Here is a 19,796-nt window from a genome sequence, read left to right as displayed (position 1 = left end):
TGTCGTCCCTCCTTGTTAGCGATTAAGTCAAAATTCATTTCATTTACGAGGCGTCAATCGTCTTACAAAAAAAAACAACAGGATTATTTATTTTCCAATTATAGATGGCATTCAAAAAAGGAAAATACAGTCTTCTTTTTGCTCTTCTTATTTCATTCTTTACAATAAGTCAAGAAAATATCGATTCAGATCACTTCAAAGAAAAAAGGACTAAATGGTTACCAACCGACATGGGGGAGGGTGTTAAATTCTCGCCCCCGCTATTTTTGAGGACATTGTCGTTTGCGATGTTTCTCGGCCTTTTTGACTCCGAGCGAGTCCTGCTGCCTTTCGAGGGAGAGAACGGAAGAGCGGCTCAGGAGTCCGGGCAAGTTGCGCAAGTCCCGTCGCCCATGACATCAGCGTCCGTGCATGCTGTGCCGCGGGATGCGTTTGCGCACGCCTGTGCAGATATCATTGTGCGCGCGTCATTCTCTTCTCGAGAGATGAGCGCACAAAGGCATTTTCAGGGTCGGTTCCAACGACTGCCCTTTGGGGTCTCAACATGGTTGTGGCCTTCCAAACTCCCTGACTCGTTTTTTTTAGACTTCAGGCCGCTGAGGACACTTTTACATGAAGTCGGGCGGACACGTCCGGCGCAACTGCAGGCACCGAAAAAGTCTGCAAACAGGAACAGAAAGTCGGACCTGCGGGCTCAGACTCTGAGTAGCCATTTTGGGGCAAATTCGTGTCGGGAGCTCGATGGACCGGCGCCAAATTGGGCGTAGGTGTCGAATGGAACCGCACGCACTCAAACAGTCTCGAGGACCCCGGAAGTCGGCCATTTTGGGTTTGAACTCCCGTTGCCGCTTGCAGCCTTTGTCATGCTCGGGAATCGGAAATGTTGCACTTTCTCCCCCTTGCCCGCGCTCGTAAGGAGATGTCATGTTGACGCCGTCAGCGTGAAACGGCTCGGCGGGGGGGGGGGATGAACGCATCGAGGCCAAAACTGTCACCGACGGATTTGGAGTTGTCGTCGGGAGTGAGATGATGAGCGAAGCATTTCACACCCTCGATGTGGAATCATTTTGCGGTCGTCGTTAGCATGGGGAAATGGGCGCGCGGCTAAATCATGTCGGCGGGGGGTTTTTTTTTTTTTTTTTTTTTTTTCTTTGTCTTTTGTTGTTGTTTTTTTTTTTAACAGCGCTTGAAGGCATGCGGTTTGTTTGTTAGTTGCCAGGATGACGCAGGGAAACACACAAGTGTTTTTCATGAGGCACAGTACCAGATTCATCCAGATCACCATTTCTTTTTTCTTTCCGCTTTTCATACGGATGGCCAAATGAAACACCCCCCCCCACCCCACCCCCGATGCATTGCGTCCAGTTTTGGTGTACGGATCACGTCGACTTATGGGTGACATTTGCAAAACGAATCTGTTTTCAAGACAGAATATTAGGAGCAGAAGGCCGAGCCATGATTGGTCGTTAACTGAGCCCCGAGCAAGTGGCAAAATGGCCGTCCCATGAGATGGACAAAAACGGCGGCATTTTGCTGCTTAACTCCTTCCACAAACGAAATGTGTACCAGAATGCCGTGTGTACACCGGTAGGGAGGAAGAGAAAATTTGGGGGTTGAACTCCCCCTTAAAACCTCAGCGGAGTTCCGCTGAGTGCATTCCGTTGGCCTTCGAGTTGCCTTTTGGGACCCCCCCACACCAAGTGTTTGTGTATTTCCACTGATTGCAAGAAATTGAAATAAACACGAGCTTGGTCGCACTCCAAAGACCTCACGAAAGCATAAACGCTTCAAGGTCGCCGTGCTTGGCGTCTCCATCCTGAGAAGTTCGAGCCACCGACGAGCCAGCGGAGCTCATCCCACCCGGGACGTTTCGGGACTCACGAAAGCATAAACGCTTCAAGGTCGCCGTGCTTTGCGTCTCCATCCTGAGAAGTTCGCGCCACCGACGATCCAGCGGAGCTCATCCCACCCGGGACAGCTGGCCTGCAACCGTTGGTCTCTTCTTTTATGATGCGGCATGGCTGTCATGCTGAAGCCTGCAGGGAACACCCCCCCCCACCCCCACCGCCTCCAAAACACCTGAATTTGGCCACTTTGGTTTGAAGTGGTCATTTTAGGGCAATTTTGGCCATTTCCAGGGTGGGGGGGTCAAAGGCAAATTCACTCTCGAGATTTTCTCCAATCGCTCTCAACATTAATAGCAGATGGGTGGCGCTAAAGATGCAAAATAAGACGTTCTATCTTTGCGTGCAGTTTTGACCCCCAAGAGGGAGCGTGAATGATTGATCTATTTTATTTTTTTTTTTAATGCGTGCTTGTGCCACAGAATGGAGGCGGGTGAACTCAATGATGGCAGACCTTTCTTCTGCCGTGTCAGCGTTACTTTTAGATTCCCTGAACTTCCCTTTCCTGCCTTTTCAAAGCTGCAGTCGTGAACGTGCAGAACACGCGCAAGTGTAAGCCAAGACATCGCCAGCTACTGGCCTGGCATGCACATTGCAGCGTTTTCTTTTTCTCCGGGATGTCACTTTTCGCACATCTGTGGTGAGCGCGGATTGTATTAGAACGTAATCCGACGTGCTTGTTGTCACGTAAATATCGCCCCAACGTTCCCGACAAGCAATGACACGATTTGACAAACCACTCAAAAAAAAAAAAAAAAAAACCTCAGCAAAAGCGTTGAAATCTCACGCACGGGTTGACCTTCCACAAGCTCGGTCACGTATGTGGACTTTTAGCTTGAGAAAGAAAGGGGCCCGTGTTTGTGCGCTCGCGTGAAAACCCAACCGCACCCAGAACTCTTGGGCTCTCATAAAGGAACCTCTTATCCCCGCTCAGATGTTGACACAGCGCTTTCATCGCAACAATTGCGCTTGCGGTAGTTTGACGCGGATGTATGCATTTCATACATTGCATGGCGGCTACTTTATAGCCATCGGCCCCAAGGAAAGCCACGCTACAGATGAAAGTGCCGTTTTTGTATGTTGGCACTTTGGGAAATAATTGAGACTGGAGCTGTGCGCTCAGTCATTTGGAATCCAGCACAGCGCTTGTTTTGTGTGCCGCTAAGTACCAGATTGTTTTCTTAAAAGTGCGAACACTCAATGAGGCTTTTTAAGTGAGTGGCAAAGGACAAAAACCCGCTTTCACACCTCGAGATTGGCCCAAGAGGTCATAAAACGGATCAAACGGATTTCTTTCATTGACTCTTATGTACCTTGGCGTTTCCGCACTAATTGCGCGTCGGGCCACGCGGTGGATCTGCGGACGTCTACCGCCCCCTGCTGCACACTTGTGGTACCGACACTGGGTTTGGATGGACGCTCACTAGCCGCAACCAGAGCACAAACATCGAGGCTCCTTAAACATCCGTCGGTCAATGAAGTATTAGTGCAAAGCTTCTCAGCGATTTACTTGTCGTGTGTCCGGTACGTTCAGAGCGATTTGTTTGTCTGTTGGAGTGCCGAAACTTGTCGGAATTCCAGCATGTGTGAGCATTTCTCTCCCAAATAATCGACGTGACAAGTTGATTCACTCACTGCCTAATCCTAATCTTTGTTTCCAACGCAAAACGTGTGCGCATCCATCCATCCATTCATTTTCTGAACGGAGGGAGAGAGAGAGAGAGAGAGAGAGAGAGAGAGAGAGAGAGAGAGAGAGAGATTTTCCGTCCAACTTGCTGCTAGGTGACTACGTCATCCGCTGAACTCCGCCCACCTGCGCCCCAAAACGGAAGTTGAGCTGTTGTTGTCACACTGGAAGAAGATGGCGGCCGCTCCTACTTTTTTTCAATGAAGACTCCGATGTTTCCCTCGGCTTTCGTTATCCTGCGTTGGAGGCGCTATTGGCCGCTATGCAACCCGCAAGGTGAGTACACCCTCCCCGCCAAGCATGTCATGGTCGGGGCGTCGTTTTCTGCCGCGGAGAACTGGAAAGAAAACAACTAAAATTAAAAACAGCCCCCTCGAGCTTCTGCACCCTCGTAGCGGCGGGTTAGCATGCTAACTTTAGCCGCGCACGCCTTCAGCTGGTCGAGCATCCGCGGAGGAGCTCTATGTGCCACGCGTGTCCCATGTCTTCAAATGCCTTCGGTTGAAGCTGTCGACTCATTGCTTTTTGTCGTTATGAAGGTGGAATAAAAGCATGTTTGGAAGCAACACACAACTTTGGTGACCGGAGCTTGCTGAGCGCTTTTCTTCTTCGTTGGTTATGAGGCACTGGCCCAGCTGGCCTTCCAGTTTGCTTTAACGTGTTTCCCAAATGTGTCTTCTTGCCACACAGGGCGTGAATCCTCGCTTTAGGAGGGCGACGGTGAGGGGCAGCCGGGGGTGGGAGGGGGCGGGGGGCAGCAACGTCTACTGTCACCCTGTCGCTGGCGGCTCACCACAATGGTAAATTCAACCTCATCCTAATCTATCATCATAAAAGTAGTCCATACCTTGTACTGTATATGAAATGAAACCTCTAAAGGCCCACAGGCATTGCTTGTTTATGTTTTCACTGAATCATGCACCCCCCCCTCTCCCCCCAGCAACAAGTATTGGAATATGCATTAGATCGAGCTGAGGTAAGCATTGTTTTTCTTCACCCTTTCCCTAACGTGCTTTAATGCGGACTCTTTCAATTTTAAGATGTGTCATTGTTATCGTGCAATGCAAGTGCTCTTTCACTGTTGAATAAATCTACTGCAACTGTAAACCTATATTAAGACGAATTCTAATCGTAAATATAATCCTTTTCACACGACCGCGTTGCTCAGTACATTGTGGAAAGTGCTCGCCAGCGCCCCACCAGGAGGCGTCTTTCCTCTGGCGGCAGGAAGAGTTTGTATCAGAAGCTCTACGAGCTCTACATAGAAGAATGTGAGAAGGAGCCGGAGCTGAAGGTCGGTCTCACCAGCCAATTCGCGGGCTTCTACGCACATGCCACGGTTACGAGTTCACACCTCATTCGTGCGTGTGCGGCAGAATTTCAGGAGGAACGTGAAGCTGCTGGACAAGTTGCTGTCTCAGGAGTCGGCGCCGTGTCTGGTGGTCAACTTGTACGCCGGCAACGACGGCTACTCGCTCATGCTCAGGGGCAAGAATGGATCAGGTGAGGGGAAAACACCCGGCCCAGACGGGGCCCCAGTCAAGTCGGTCTGATGTCCCGACTTCTTTTTATTCATTTTTTAAAATGTTTTCCTCCTCTCCCGCTCTTGGGCAGATTCCGAAACGATCCGACTGCCGTATGAAGAAGGAGAGCTGCTGGAGTACCTGGATGCCGAGGAGCTGCCGCCTGTTCTTGTTGACCTGCTGGAGAAGTCACAGGTCTGTGTGTGTGTGTGCGTGCGCGCGCACGGCATTCTCTGTGTGCGCGGGTGGCCAAAAGGTTCTGGCAGGCGTCACAGATGTCGGTTGTAGGCGTCTTCCTACAATGTCTCTTCCCGTTGTCCAGGTGAACATCTTCCACTGCGGCTGCGTCCTGGTGGAGGTACGAGATTACCGGCAGTGCGCGAACACCAAGATTCCCTCCTACCAGAGCAGGCACGTTCTGCTCAGGCCCACCATGCAGACTCTTGTTTGCGACGTTCACGCCATGACCAGTGACCACCACAAGTGGACACAGGTATGCCCCCCCCCCCCCATGCCAAACCAAATTATAAGAAACCGAGGTTGCACTGTACAACCCCTTTGAAAAACTGGCACCACACTCCTTCTCTTCTTAGCTGCTATCTCTGCCACCTCCCTGCTATGTTTGGGGGGAGGGGGGGGATGATTTGCGGTGCTGTTAACATCTTGGCGTGCAGACACAGACACGCCTGGTTTCCATGGCAACCTCTCATCCCCAGGACGACAAGTTGCAGCTGGAGAGCCAGCTGATCTTGGCCACGGCCGAGCCTCTGTGCCTGGACCCCTCCATCTCCGTCACCTGCGCCGCCAACCGGCTGCTCTACAACAAGCAAAAAATGAACACCCGCGCCATGAAACGGTACCGCCGCACGAGAAGCTCCTCCACTTCCCGATACTGTTTTGAGATTCTCACTCCCTGTTCTTTTGTATTTATGATTGTTTTTGTTTTTTTAAATTCACGCCTCAAAGGTGTTTCAAGAGGCACTCACGGGCGGCGCTGAACCGGCAGCAGGAGCTGTCGCAGCTGCCCACGCCGCGCCAGCTGCACCTCTACGACTACCTGCAGAAGAGGAAAGAGAGGAAAGCCGCGCCCGTCATCGACCTGAAGATCTCCAAGATCGGAAACGTAAGCGCCCTCACCGCAATTTCCGTTGGCGTTTCCGACCCTTTCCGGGAACGTTGAGGTGTCGATCACTTGTGGCTTCTGGAGCTCGACGGTTCCAATTAGATGACTTCACTTCTGCCTATCAAAAGCTTCATGGAGTTGTGGGAAGCACTACCCCAGAACCTTTGGCTCTTGGTACTTGTAGTTCCTAAAACTAAATGGTTACAGTCAGTTCCCGGAGAAAAAAACTGGTCCTGAGCTTCTCAAAGGTAATGACTCCCTTCGACAGTCTTTTGGCTCTCGATACTCGTAGTTACGGGAACCAAACGCGCTGCAGACCCCACCCCGCCCCAAAGGTTCCTGGACCCCTAGAAAGTGCTACGCCTTGTCTTTTGACCCCAGCAAATTACCCCGAATTGAAATTTCCATCCCGTCATCGCCTTGGGATCCGCATCCAAGGCCGGTTTTCATTGTCGCAGGTGTGCTCGCTGGTTTCAATCGCGCTCAGTTGCTTCCCCCGTTTCGTTTTTGTTGTCGCACAGTGCGTGGACATGTGGAGACAGAACAGCTGCCAGCTGAGTGTTCCCAAAGAAATTGACGTAAGTGCAGCTCTCCGACGCGGGCGGATTTCCTCACGTGGAAACAAGCGTGACGGAGATGAGCTTGCTCGCAGGTGGAAAAGTACGCCGTGGTGGAGAAATCGCTGCAGTTGGAAGATTCTCAGCCCAATACGGTGATCTGGCCCGCTGAGGTACGTGCGTTTGACCATTTAGTCCTAAATTCCAGGAATTTAGGACAGCATATCGCGTCTGCCTCACAGTGAGAAGTTCAGAGTTTGAGATTCCGTGGTCTGCTACTGAAAGCACCCGCGTGAAAGTCGTCAAACATCGGCGGAGAATGTTGCGCGCGACAGGCGCTGTTCAAACTCTTGTTTCTTCCCGGCACAGGAGGTCGTGGACGACTACACCTTCGAGTGCGAGGCGGGCGGTCAAGCCCAGAGGACCAAGGTGTCCATTATCCAGTCGCTGGGTGACCCGCTGGTGTACGGCAAGATCTACTGCACCAAAGACGGCAAGGCCGACGAGGACGGCGCGGACCTGAAGCTCACGCATCCGCCGTAAGACCTCCCAACTTTGCGCGCGCCGGTAAACGGCAACCGCTGAATTAACAACCTTGCTATTTTATTTTTTCCCCCCCCTCCCCCCAGTTTCCTCATCGGATCTAAAATGGATGCTGAGCGGTGAGTGGGCACAGTGGAGAGGATTTGAGCCATTCTAGTAAGATCTCATGGTCACAGGAGTTAGCAACAAAGCGTTGTAATTTTGGAATCAAATGGCGCCCCGCCTACATTTTTGGAACATGATTGCCTCGATAAATCTACCGCAAACTGATCCCAAAGGCTCTGAAGCGTTCATTGCTAGCTTCTCAAGTTAGCTTCCAATCGTAGCGCCGATGTTCGCTTCAGAAGTTTGTTTCCGGCATAAGCTCGAACGTTAGCGCAAAGAGCAGCTTTACTTCCAACGTTCGCTTCCGACTTTGCTACCAGTGTTAGCTTTCAACCACAGGTTCACACAAGCTTTCCGAAGTTCCAGTCGGACAGCACCTCTAACGTTAGCACAAAGGCAGGCCAGACTTGGTCCCTGACATGAACCGGGACCTTTTTTTTTTTTGGGCCAATTGCTAACGTTTGTCGACCGTGTTTCCGTGTGCGTCAGGTTCCTCACGCAGTACAAGTGCGTGTACTCTAACGTTAGCACAAAGGCAGGCCAGACTTGGTCCTTGACATGAACCGGGACCTTTTTTTGGGCCGATTGCTAATGTTTGTCGACCGTGTTTCCGTGTGCGTCAGGTTCCTCACGCAGTACAAGTGCGTGTACGAGCGAGATGTCAAGTGTCAGGTCAAGATGTCCCACAACTCAGGCAGCCTGGCGCCGGCGCCCCCTTCTCCCGACAAGGACGAGGTGCCCTTTATCATCATCATCATCCAGTCAGGGGGGGAAAAAAATGATGAGATCGGCCTTGTTTCTTTACTTTTGTTTGGACAAATAAAATGGTGACAACAAAAAGAACTCGTCAGAGTTGTAGTCAAAAGCTGCGCGTGACACCCACCTTTCGTGGTACCTGGCGTATACATCAACAAGAAATGGAAGAAACTGGGGCGCTCTCGTCATTTTTTTGTTTTTCGATGACTAGTAGTAGATGCTCACCGTGTGGGTTGTGATCGGCACACGCCGTGTCGTCGTCGCCGTCAGGGTGACGGCTTTTCTCCGCTGGTCCAAACGTCCGTGTTGGGCAAAGGAGTCAAGCACCGGCCGCAGCCCATCAAACTGCCGCCGGGATCAGGTAGCGGCTCCTCAGGTATGCCCCCAACAGTACCCGTGAAGGCCCCGGTGCCGACTTTGCGCTTGCAGTTCGTTGGTTCCCGCGAGGTTCTCATTGGCTTGCGTCTGCCCGTAGGTAATCCATACAGCTCCCAAAGCGCAAGCGGTCTTCTCAAGTGTCCTACGCCGCCGCCCCCGGCCAAAGGCCAGCCTCTGAACAGGAAGCATTCGGTGGAGCTGGGGCAGGTGGGCCTGCTGTCCCCCGCCTCGCTTTCGCCCATGAGCTCCACGCAAAGTGAGTACGAGTCCCGGAACGATGGCGGTTGCTCTTGTCAGCGCTTCTGGTTGGAGAGGAAACCGTGTGTTTCCATTTCAAGTCGTCATCACTCAATCGGTGTCACTCCAAAAATGGACGTCTCATTCGGGTCTTCCTGGGACAAAAAGCCCCCCCGTCTGTTTTTCACCAGATTCCTTTCAACGGAGAAATTGAGCAAATTCATGATATCGTTCCAATTGTCTTTGTCGTAGGATCGGGCACCCCCACCAACACGCCGTGCTCGACGCCGCACGCCGCCGACTCGCTGGGGACGGCCACGCCGACGGAGGCCCCGACCCAGCCCGCCCTGCTGGCGCCGTTCGCCCAGCAGCAGCTGGCCCTCAGCCAACCGCTGCCCGTCATGACCATCCCGCTGCCCACCGTGGGCACCACCGGCACCACCTCCTCGCCCGTCATGGCCAACCCGGCCGGCCTCAACTTCATCAACGTGGTCAGCTCCGTCTGGTGAGTGCCGGCCGAGCTCCGGTCGCCGCGCCGTTTCCCCGCTCGGGCGCCAGCCCCCTCTGAGATGAAAAGCGAGGCAGTGTTGAGGCCGTTTACTGAGCATTTTGTGACGTCGTCGCAGCAATCCGCAGACGCTGATGAGCGGCTCCAACCCCATGCTCGGTCCCGGACTGAACTTGAGCGGGATCCTGCCGTCTGGAAGCCTCGTGCCCTCCATGCAGCCCGCCGCGCAGACCGGTCAGTAGCAGCCATCCACCAAGCGCCATTCCCTCCAAGGCCATCACAGTTGTGGCTCACACACTCGCAACTCTTGAATCGTCACCCATCCAAAATGCTGATAGTCGTACTTAAACATAAAATGTTTCCAAAAAAACAACACCCGCTCATCCCTTCTCATGATGATTCAACAAAGGTTAAAAGGACGCCTACTTTTGTTTATGTTTTATTTACAATAAATTAATTCTCTCAATATATCAAAAATAAATACATTTTTAAAAAACTGAATAGAAAAATAACATTTGAATGCACCAATTTTAGCGTGTGTGTTGTGGGGGGGCATTTAAATTAACGCAGCAAACGTTAACAGGATGTGTAATTGTCTGTAGCTGACACGTTGATTTTTTTTTCACAATCTGGATCTTCTCTGGCCAATGACTCATTTCGTTCAACTTTTATCATCATTGTTTCCCAAATGGAGGCTCGGTGGAGGTCATACTTTGCGTGTGCTTCTCTGGCAGGGAGTCACTTTGGCCTGAACAGCAGCACGGGGCTGCGACCGCTCAACTTGCTGCAGGTAACCGCCGTCGGTCACCTTTTCACTTTTCGGCGTCCACGCCGCGTTGTGAAGGCGCGCGTTTGTTTGACACGCTCAGATCCCGACCGGACCGCTCATCTTCAACCCCATGCAGCAGCAGCAGCTGTCGCAGTTCTCCCCGCAAAGCCAGTCGGCCACTTCCAGCCCTCAGCAGCAGGGGGACACGGTGAGTCCTGATGTGCTCTGACGCTCCGCAGTCTCCACTTGCCTGCAACGGCCCCCCGGTCGCCTCTCAACATCAAAACGTGTCTTCCTCACGCAGCTGAACGTTAGCAAAGCCCGTTTGTGTGTCTTCGTTTCCCGTAGCTTGGACTGCGGATGCTGTGTTGCTTTGCTCCGCCTCCTCCACACTCTTTCGATATGTGCAGTTTCTCTTGTGCGCACACGCTCATTGTGCTTAGCTTCCTTTATCCGCGGCACCGCGCTCGGAATTCTCCGCTTGGATGCAATGCAGCCGCCTTTGGTCTCCTCCAAAAATGCAATTGAACTCCCAATTTGTGGGCTGACTCCATTGCGGCGCCGTCGTGGTCTTGGCGCATTGTGCTCCATCCTCTCAACGCAGTTGCGACCGTCCTCGGTCTCCTGTCAAAAAGTCAAATTGATCTTCCTCCCGCATGCTTCTGTGTATGTTTGTGGTGCCTTCCCACCAGACCCCGCCATATATCGTAGGCCACGCTCTCCGCTTGGCTGCAGCGGGCCCCCGTTCTCCGCTAAACTCCAAATGAACATTTGTGGTGTTGCAGGGCGACCAGGGCGCCGACCCGAGTTTAGGCAACCAGCAAACGGCCGTCATCAACTTAGGCGTGGGCGGCTTCATGTCTCCGCAGGCGGCAGGTACGACAGTCCGCCCCCCCCCCCACCCCCCCAAATAATTCCACACTCAACACACGCATTTCCCTCCTCCGCCATGTAAGCGTCGCGAGTGCCACTTAGTGAGCTCACGCGTTGTAGTCGACTCTGTAGCCAAAACGTGGCGGTTGTACTCAACTTTCCTTTCTCCTCTGCTGCGTTGACTTTGTTTTATCGCCCCACCCCACCCCCCCTCAACCCACCCTTCCGCCCCAACCCTTTCTCAACCTCCTCTTTAACTTCCCCTCCTTCCGTTGCATCTCCTCACACAATGTTTCCTTTTTGGTTTGACCCTTTTTCGTTGTCATGTTTTCCCTCCCCGGGGGAACACCTGCCCCCCCCACCCTTTTATCCTCCTCCCGCCTTCCCCGCCATTAGTGCTGTCCCAGTTGGGCTGTGGGCTGGACGGGTCTGGGCCCCCGCTGCCTTCTCCAAGGCTTCAACAGCAGCACCAGCCTCAGATCCAAGTAACTGTGACATGGACATACACACACATGTGCACGAGGGCCATTCAATAAATGACCAAAAGGGAAAAGAAAAAAAAAAAAATCAAATCAAATCAAATTGGATCAAGTTTGAATGAGCCGTTTCCCTCCCCCCTTTGAGAAGCACATCAGTCACTCCATCTGTGTTGTATGTCGAGCATTTTGATTGGCCGCTGCCACGCCAAGCATGGTTGCAGAAGCGTTGTCCGATTGGCTGCATGAGTGCTCCGGTCGTCACGGTTACCTTGGATGATCGTCGGCTTAAAGAAAGGGTCAAAATGGTGTCGCCGTCGTCCGTGCTGCCTCTCTCTGTATGACAACGACCAGATTTTGTTTCTACATGTTGGATAGATAGTGGAAAGTGGATGATGACGATGACAATTATTGCATCGACAAAAGACAAGAGTCGCACCCCTGTCAAGAATTGCGCTATTTGCTGTTGCTTTGTTTTTGTTTGTCGGTTCTTTTTACCAAACCGCCTTTCTCCAAATCCTTTGCTTGAACGTACCGTCGACAGCCTTTTTTCCGTTACAGAGCTATCGCAATGTGTCTTGTCCATCCTTTTATTCGAGCACGATTTGGCGATTGCCCTGACTATGGTTTCCCCAACCGCCGTCTGTTTTTCAGTTGCCCGCATCATCTTGTTTTGAGCCGCCATCCTCCATGTTGATTAGCGATGAGCGTCAAGTCACTACGCTGCGCTGAAGAGAATTGCGCTTGCTTTGCAACATAGCGAGTGTTTAAAGAGCTTTTTCGGGTTGCACGGCGAGTCAGTCACATCGAGGATCGTCCGTGTTTGCTTCTCCCCCAATTTATCGACTGTGGCATTGACAATGTGGGATGTTCCATTGTCAACAATGGAACCGATCGCTGTTCCTTTTTCTTTTTAACAAGCCAAAAGTTTTCCCTCGGTCCGTTCGACGGATTCCTTGCCGTATGGCCGTCTTAGCGTCACGGTTTTCCAAACGTTGGAAATTCCTCTGCGAGTCCCGCCCTTTGTCCCACGTCCCCCATTTTGTGCTTTGCTGGAGCTTCACGACTAACATGCTCGCTTGTATGGAAGCCGGTTTGAGCATTCATTTATGTACCTGTGTGCTAGTACGCTCTTTTTCCTCACTCCTCTAAGACAATTGGTTGCACTATTAGTACGACATTTTGGGGGTTTTATGAATCGATATTGGGCTATGAAAAGGAAAATCCATTAGTCTGTGTTTTTCGAGCCAGCCCTGCTCCTAGTTAGGCCAAGTTGTGTTACAAATGTTTTTAATTGTGGACTCGTAGGCCAAAAGTGGCACAAGTAATGGGGGGAAAAAAAAGTAAGTGGGCGAAACTGTCGTTTTAGTGGTGGTGAGGAGAAAAAGTGTAGCAGTACATCTTGAATAAATGCTCAAAGTGTTTGTCCACACGCTTGTGACATCATCGCGCCGCCATCATCATGACCACGCTCACTTCCTGCCCGCTGACGTTGTTCTTTTGTGTTTCCTGATGTAGTTGCAATTCTTGCAGCACCAAATGCAGCAGCAGCAAATGGCTATGGCGGCAGCGGCGGCCCCCCAGGGGGGGGCGGGGGCACCGCAGCATACCGCCAATCAAGCAAGAAGTAGGAGGAAGAGAAGCACCCCGCAACCCCTCCCCAAACCTCGCCAGGCGGAAACGTTGCCCCCCGCCACGCCGAGGCGCGAATGATCCGCAAGGAAGGAACTTTGTTGTTTTTGGGTTTTTTTTAACACCCCAGCCACACAAAATGGAAAAGGGTCCTTGTAGCTGAATATTTCCACGAAGACCCCCCACTCAAGAAGGTTTCTCCTCCATGGGTTTGGGGGCGTGTCCCAAGAGAATTCCTCACCGCACATGTACCCGCAGAACAAACGGATCCCTGGGGGCCGCCGTCTACCTCTCGAACCGCTTTTGTACGCCGGCGCTGGATTTGGAGCCGTGAGTGTTGACACATTTCTGGACACTTAAGAAATACTTTTTAAATAATGACTTTTGTCAGCATTTTATTGTTTAAAAAAAAAGAGGAATATATATTGACAGTGAAAATACAACTTATATATACACATATATATGTATATATACGTGTATATATAAGTAGTTGCCCTATATTTTTATACGATGCTTTTGATGACTTTGTCGATGAGTCTGTGGATTTCTTTCTGCCGCACCGTCGCTCGGCCGATCAACTCTTGGAGTCTCTCCCCAGACAAAGGCGTCCCACCTAAAAAAAAAGAAAAATAAACATCAGAAATGACATTTTCGAACTGTCAAGTCCATGGCAAATGCAACACCAACAAACGAATGTGGATACTGCCCAAATATGCACATTATTAGGAGCCTGCAGCCGTTGATTTCTGTCAGCGTAAAAAGCAGGATTGAAGAGGATTCAAGAATCTTCCTGTTTGCGCTCTTTCAGATTTTCAAACGATAATATGCCGTCATCTAGTGGCTGACTTTGGAATGACACAAAATAAATAGGAGGTACAACTAAATATTTTATACATTGTAACCGCCCCCCACCGAGTGCGATTTCCCAGTTTCCCTGAACGCATCACGAGACAGAAGCCACGGTCCTGACCTGGTTTGTGCACGCCGCACAGGCGTCCTTCCTCATCCGTCACCACGGTGAGGCGAGCGGTGGCCAGTTGCTCCTCTTCGGCCGCGGGGTCTACCAGGAGGACGGAGCTGCGAGACACCAAACGGACGTCGTGCTTTAGAACAATCGGGACGCCATTTAGGTGGAAAGAAAAGTCTGCGCTCACTCGTCAAAGATGCAGAAGGAGGCGGCAACGGGATGCCTGCGAATCTTCAACCCGCGTCGCTTTCCCAAGTCCACCTCCGGTGCCCCGGTCTCGCCATTGACACGGACCTTGGGGAGCCTGGCTGCGTGGGCCAAGACCAACAAGATGAAGATGAGTCGACGGCAACCGAAGCCGGCGGAACGCATTATACGCACTGTTCTTCAGAGCGGCCAGCATGGTCAGCGCGCACGCGTCCAACAAGTTGCCGTCGTAGTCCAGACATATCAGGTCGCAGTACAACGACCAGCACAGCTACAGAAACAACGGAACAACTTGAACGTTAACACCGACCAATTTGAACAAAACACCTGCAAAAAAAGCTGACAAAGTACTGGTACGTAATTCACAAATTTTAATCAAACTCCTGTAATTCTCAAACACTGACAAGCTACATGGATGGAACAAGTTCATTGTGAGACACGCAGCTTGAATGTAACCTACCAATTTAATCTTAACACCTATCAAGTGCTTTGCCGCAACACCTTCAATGCATCACCAACAAAGGTCTCCAAATGTTAATGTAACACGTGCAACTCCAACGTGTTGCCGACAAATGTAGTACGACATTTAAAAATTAGATTTAAGATCAATTTGAATGTAACGCATGCTAACTTGGTGGTCATAGCGACACATCTTGGAAGTAACACCGGTCAACGGGCTGCCCTAGTGTACCGCCCGCAAACTTGGAACTTGAATGTCACATTTGGAAACAAACCAAAACTAAAATATTAAACATACCTTCTGTTCCATTTTAACTTAATCTATTCCTACTTGCTTTTAGAATAATTTATGACATTGCGTCTCTTACCTTGCCTCGCTCAATACACAAATCCTCCATCTGTAACATTTCCGAGCTGCAGTGACAATTAAATAAATCAAATTAGACATTAGAAAACTGGAGTTTAAAAATAAATAAATGGGATTGTAGGCCATGCACCTCTCAATGATGTCAGCCATGAACTGACTGGCAGCCTGGGCCTGCTCCCCTGGCGGTCCGGGTCGGAACTGTGAGGAGCACAGAGGTGGCAGGTCCACGTTGGGCACTGGAAATGTGCCGAGTTATCAAAAAATAGATTGCCCAAAAAAATTAAAAAGTCTTAATTCATCATCCAGAACTCACCTATGAAACCTTTCCCTGTTGCCTCCACCGACGGGTTGGCCAGCTCCTGCACGAGAATACCGAAAACTTGAGTCATGGCAACACAACTCGCCCGGTGCCATTGATCCATGCACACCAGGAGCTTATGTTTCTTCTCCATCTTGAGACTCATTTACCGCTTTGACCCCACAGATGACGGTGGTGTTGCCCAACTTCACCAGCGCCGAGCCATCTGCTGTACTGATGGACCCTGAGGACAGTTGCACTATGAACTCAGGAATTTTACATTTTTGTGCAACTTTGTGAGGAGCAAAAGAACGCCTGAAAGGAAACGTGTTGTTTTAAGGCAGGGGTGCCCAAATCCAGGCCCGTTTGAGACGTAACCCTCTTCCAATGCACTTGATTCAAACCGCCAGGATCGTCATCGGGCTTCTCAGAGCTTGGTGAGGAGGGAAACCGCTACAACGGGCTGGATCGGAGCTCTTGAGTACCGTACTGCGGCGTGGCCTGTTGTAAGGGCTGTAAAAGAGTGCAACTAACCAATGTTGACCGTCGTGGTTCGGAATTCGTGTAATTCGCGTCCATCCGGTCGACAGTTTTCTTTCTGGAAACATGAAAATGTGCAAGCTGACGTTCTTGGTCAGTGTGGTGTACTATTACGTCAAAGGCTCGAACGTCACCCACCAGAAAGCTCCGGTGGTACTCCAAAGGATCAGCCGTCCTGAACACAACAAAAACGAAGTCAATTGCATTGGAATTGAATTGATTTGAAGCAAGTCACCACGTTTTGATCGTGTACAAGTACAAATAAGCACACGAACTCACGTGTACAAAAGCCTAATTTTGAATTCGGTAAATGAGTACATAAATACATATACATTTTATCGATAACGGCGATAAAATGGTGAATTTGCGAGCGGTCTTTCTCACTTGAATCCAGCAGCCATGATGTTTTGTTTAGCCACGTGGGTCGAAGTTGAACTACGGAAGCCTGCAGGAAAAAGAAAAAGCCAATTTGTCTACGTACAGTAACTAAAGAAGGCTGCATGTATAATTTTTATTTTACCTTTGACCCCAGGAGGTGCCTTCATCAAAATTTGGGGAAATGTGTGTCGTTTATTTTATTTTTCAGTTATATTTTATTATTTTTATTTGTATTATTTTGTGTATTCATTATTATTGTCGTTACTTTAATCTAGAAAGACGGGGGAGGACACTAAGGGCCCTTTAGGTAAAGCTACTACTCACTGGACTCACAAAAAGTCATTAAACTAACCACGACAAATGGCACAGCCATCCATCAATTAATATCCTCCACTGTTGAAAGTAATATTTTATTACATCTCCGTTTTACATACCGTGTAGCCAGCGCTTGTTGGAAATCCTCCTGACCTACAGGTGTCAGTACACGCGTGACTGCGCCTGTCGTTTTTCGTCACAACCAATGACGTGTCAATCCGGAAACTAGCACTTCCGGGTTTCCGCTGTGTTCACTTGTGATTGGAAGCGAACAAAAAGGAATGCACGACTCTCGTACTTGTGCAAATATGAACTTGTAGTCCGACCTCGTTGAATTGACGAACCTTTTGCTGATCAATGCCCTTGAAACTTCTAAAAATACAGATAGTCACCTGTGCGGAAGAAAGCTGACTAGCTCCGCGGCAAGCTTGCCGTGAGAGCTCACAGCCGATCCGTCCAGCACACCTGACCCAAAAATGGACTGCATCTGTGAGATACTTCAAGCTTTGGTAGGCTTGGCGATTGTTGCTGTAATTGTGGTAAGTGGACAGGTCTCGTTTATAGGAGCTCTGTGGGACAAAACGTTGTGTACACAAGGTAGTATACGCACAGAAGTACCGCTCGGATATGTTTGATTCCTTTAAACTTACTGCATATCTTATTCAATCACAATTTCGTGACTGCCACCCCTTTTCCGAGAAGACCTCCAGATATCGCCAGCTTTTTGCAAACATTTTGTGACCCGCGGAGGTTATTGTCCTCGGACCATATAAACATCAAAAAAAGGGTCGACTGTAGTAATCAGCAGAAATTGAGGTGGTGTCACCCAAAACACGGTTTCATGATTACCAAATGAAGAAAACGGTTAGAGTTGAACGTCGGTGGCTATTTTTTTTACAAGGTGTTTGTCATTCATGCCATGAACTTGATCATCTTTTCCCTACAACCCTAACCTCAAATCCAAACTGATGCAGCGCCGTCTAATTTGTCTTTTCCCAACCTGATGACTCTTTTGTTGTGCTCAGCTTGTGATGGTGGCGCACGTCACGGCCAGCGTGGCCAACCTGATGCGGGACAACAAGGAGAAACGCTTCATCACCGCTACTGGTGCAGAGGAGCTGTTCCCCAGTCTGCACGACCCCCCCTCAATAGAACTCTCCGTGGTGGTGCCTGCCTACAATGAGGAGCTGCGGAGTGAGTGACTACTCCAACAACCCCCGCCACCCCCCCCTTTTTTTTTTTGTAAAGTAAACATATGACAGTCATTTATTGCCCGGCGCAAAAAAAAAAAAAAAAAAAAAATCAACCTGCTGTAGACCACAGCTCACAGCCAGGCACTTTAACGCAGACTAGCCAACTCAAACTCCACACACCACTTCAAGGATACTTGTATATATAAATATATATATATATTTACCTTTCATCCAACCGTGTGTTGTTTCAGTGCCACTCATGTTGGATGAAGCTATGGAATATTTGGAGAGCAGGCGGGTCAGTATGAAGCTGAAGAGTAATTCGGCACGGTTGCATGCTATTTGTGCAAATGCCCACCGGTGGCAGCGTTGAACCGTTTTTGTACTCTTCATTCACAGAAACGCCAAGCTTCTTTCACCTACGAGGTTATTGTAGTGGATGACGGCAGCAAAGACAAAACCACAGAGGTGACACCCTCGTTTACTGTCTGGATGTTTTAATTTGAGATAATTTTTTTTTCTGACGTGAAATATAACGCACCGTTTACACTGTGCTCACTTACCAGATGGCCCTGCAGTACACCAGGAAGTACGGCGCTGAGAAAGTGCGAGTTCTGACGCTGGTGAAGAACCGGGGAAAAGGCGGCGCAGTGCGCTTGGTGAAAGGCAGTTAGCGTCCCGCTCGCAACGGAAGCACGCTGACGTGCTGACGTGCGTTTCGTTTGTGTCTTCGGGAAGGGAACGCTGAGCTCCAGGGGCCGCCTTGTTCTCATGGCGGATGCTGACGGAGCCACCAAGTTCGCCGACGTCGAAAAAGTGGAAATGGGCCTTCAAGACCTCAGTCCCAAACCGGTAAAAGTTTAGTACGAATCATAATACATGCAGAAGGAATGCTAGGAAGGAAGAAAGGCGAGGAAGGTAGAACGATACAAGGCAATATGGGATGTAGGAAGGAAGTATTGAAGGTAAAAAGGAAAAGAGGAATCATGGATGGATGAAGGTCAGGAGGAGGAAGGAAAAGAGGAAACCAGAAATAATGAAAGGAAGGTCGGAACGGAGGAAAGCAGAGGGAGGACAAATATGAAGGAACAGAAGGAGGAGTGAAGCCGGCTGATCTTTTTTGTCATTTGCGCGATATGGCAGCCCTTTTGTGACTCGTTTGTGGTTTCCAGGACAACATGGCCATCTCGTGCGGTTCCCGAGCTCACCTTCAGCAGGACGCCGTCACTCAGGTAAACACGAGCACATCCGCTGGCCACACCCAAGCGCTGCCGCCACTCCTTTTTAACCTTTTTTTGTTTTTTTTGCATTCTCGCCTCAGCGCTCGCTGTTCCGCAACTTCCTGATGCACGGGTTCCACTTCCTGGTTTGGTTCCTTTGCGTGCGCGGCATCCGCGACACGCAGTGCGGCTTCAAGCTTTTCACCCGCGAGGCGGCGCTGCGCACCTTCTCCTCGCTGCACGTGGAGCGCTGGTGAGGACGGTGGCGGCTCACAAAATCACCGGCATTAGCATAGCGGTCCCAAGCGTTCATCTAAAAAAAAAAAAAAAGTTTTTATTACCTAAAACGGATGTTTCATATTACTGAAATATATTTTTTAAAAAACTGCCAACAATGATTGGTGTAAAGTTTGGACGCGTTCTTCGTAGGGCTTTTGACGTGGAGCTCTTGTACATCGCGCAGTGCTTCAACATCCCCATCGCAGAAGTGGCCGTCAACTGGACTGAGATAGAAGGTAACGTGACAAGTCTCTTTCTTCTTTTCTTTTACCTCCCGTTGCATGAAAGTCAAGTGTATCAAAAGTGTGAAAAGGAAAATTAAAAAGTCCTGCGGCGCTGGGTGACCTCCATAGCCCCTTTCACACAGCCAACGCAAGTTTGCGCACTCATGTCATTGGATGCGCTGCAGCGTCAAGGATGGCAGCAAATGCTTTTGAGGCAAAGGTACATGTTAAGCGTGTGAACCTTCCCACTTTCGTGCAATTCTGGTGGACTTGAACAC

General features: G+C 50.2%; 3 protein-coding genes across 9 annotated transcripts in view; 2 read left to right on the top strand and 1 right to left on the bottom strand.

Annotated features, from left to right (window-relative positions):
* Positions 1-3,706: 3,706 nt before the first annotated feature.
* On the top strand, positions 3,707-13,473 carry supt20 (SPT20 homolog, SAGA complex component). Of its 6 annotated transcripts, none has more exons than XM_019871913.1 (23): positions 3,707-3,867; positions 4,282-4,391; positions 4,532-4,567; positions 4,760-4,885; positions 4,968-5,094; positions 5,206-5,309; positions 5,437-5,607; positions 5,831-5,970; positions 6,081-6,237; positions 6,759-6,815; positions 6,890-6,967; positions 7,164-7,333; positions 7,424-7,456; positions 8,066-8,177; positions 8,469-8,574; positions 8,674-8,832; positions 9,066-9,318; positions 9,440-9,555; positions 10,056-10,111; positions 10,227-10,298; positions 10,876-10,966; positions 11,360-11,448; positions 12,958-13,473. In XM_019871913.1, exons 2-23 carry the CDS (start codon positions 4,389-4,391, stop codon positions 13,150-13,152), a joined length of 2,451 nt encoding a protein of 816 aa, XP_019727472.1. In that variant the 5' UTR covers positions 3,707-3,867; positions 4,282-4,388; the 3' UTR covers positions 13,153-13,473. The 6 variants fall into 6 exon arrangements, with proteins under 6 accessions (XP_019727472.1, XP_019727454.1, XP_019727463.1 ...); XM_019871895.1 differs by having other exon boundaries at positions 3,708-3,867; positions 10,191-10,298; XM_019871904.1 differs by lacking the exon at positions 10,876-10,966 and having other exon boundaries at positions 3,708-3,867; positions 10,191-10,298.
* Positions 13,436-16,377, bottom strand: exosc8 (exosome component 8). Its single transcript, XM_019872390.1, has 11 exons — positions 16,294-16,377; positions 16,048-16,084; positions 15,904-15,967; positions 15,540-15,613; positions 15,385-15,430; positions 15,202-15,307; positions 15,073-15,118; positions 14,420-14,516; positions 14,226-14,346; positions 14,042-14,148; positions 13,436-13,684 (listed from the first exon to the last, which is right to left on the bottom strand). Exons 1-11 carry the CDS (start codon positions 16,308-16,310, stop codon positions 13,575-13,577), a joined length of 825 nt encoding a protein of 274 aa, XP_019727949.1. The 5' UTR covers positions 16,311-16,377; the 3' UTR covers positions 13,436-13,574.
* A 435-nt stretch (positions 16,378-16,812) lies between these two features.
* The window catches only part of alg5 (ALG5 dolichyl-phosphate beta-glucosyltransferase), a 7,096-nt gene continuing 4,112 nt past the window's right edge, over positions 16,813-19,796 (top strand). For both annotated transcript variants that reach the window (XR_002168513.1, XM_019872319.1), the window contains exons 1-9: positions 16,813-17,141; positions 17,628-17,796; positions 18,047-18,093; positions 18,195-18,263; positions 18,362-18,454; positions 18,534-18,647; positions 18,968-19,027; positions 19,117-19,268; positions 19,445-19,530. Coding sequence is in view for 1 of the 2 variants with exons in the window: in XM_019872319.1 (XP_019727878.1) it covers positions 17,079-17,141; positions 17,628-17,796; positions 18,047-18,093; positions 18,195-18,263; positions 18,362-18,454; positions 18,534-18,647; positions 18,968-19,027; positions 19,117-19,268; positions 19,445-19,530 (853 nt within the window). In the remaining variant the exon portion in view is untranslated. The remainder of the gene's footprint in view (positions 17,142-17,627; positions 17,797-18,046; positions 18,094-18,194; positions 18,264-18,361; positions 18,455-18,533; positions 18,648-18,967; positions 19,028-19,116; positions 19,269-19,444; positions 19,531-19,796) is intronic.

Source organism: Hippocampus comes, unplaced genomic scaffold, assembly GCF_001891065.2.
Source record: "Hippocampus comes isolate QL1 unplaced genomic scaffold, H_comes_QL1_v1.1 scaffold33, whole genome shotgun sequence".
Lineage (NCBI taxonomy): Eukaryota > Metazoa > Chordata > Actinopteri > Syngnathiformes > Syngnathidae > Hippocampus > Hippocampus comes.
This window is presented reverse-complemented; position numbering and strand designations above follow the sequence as displayed.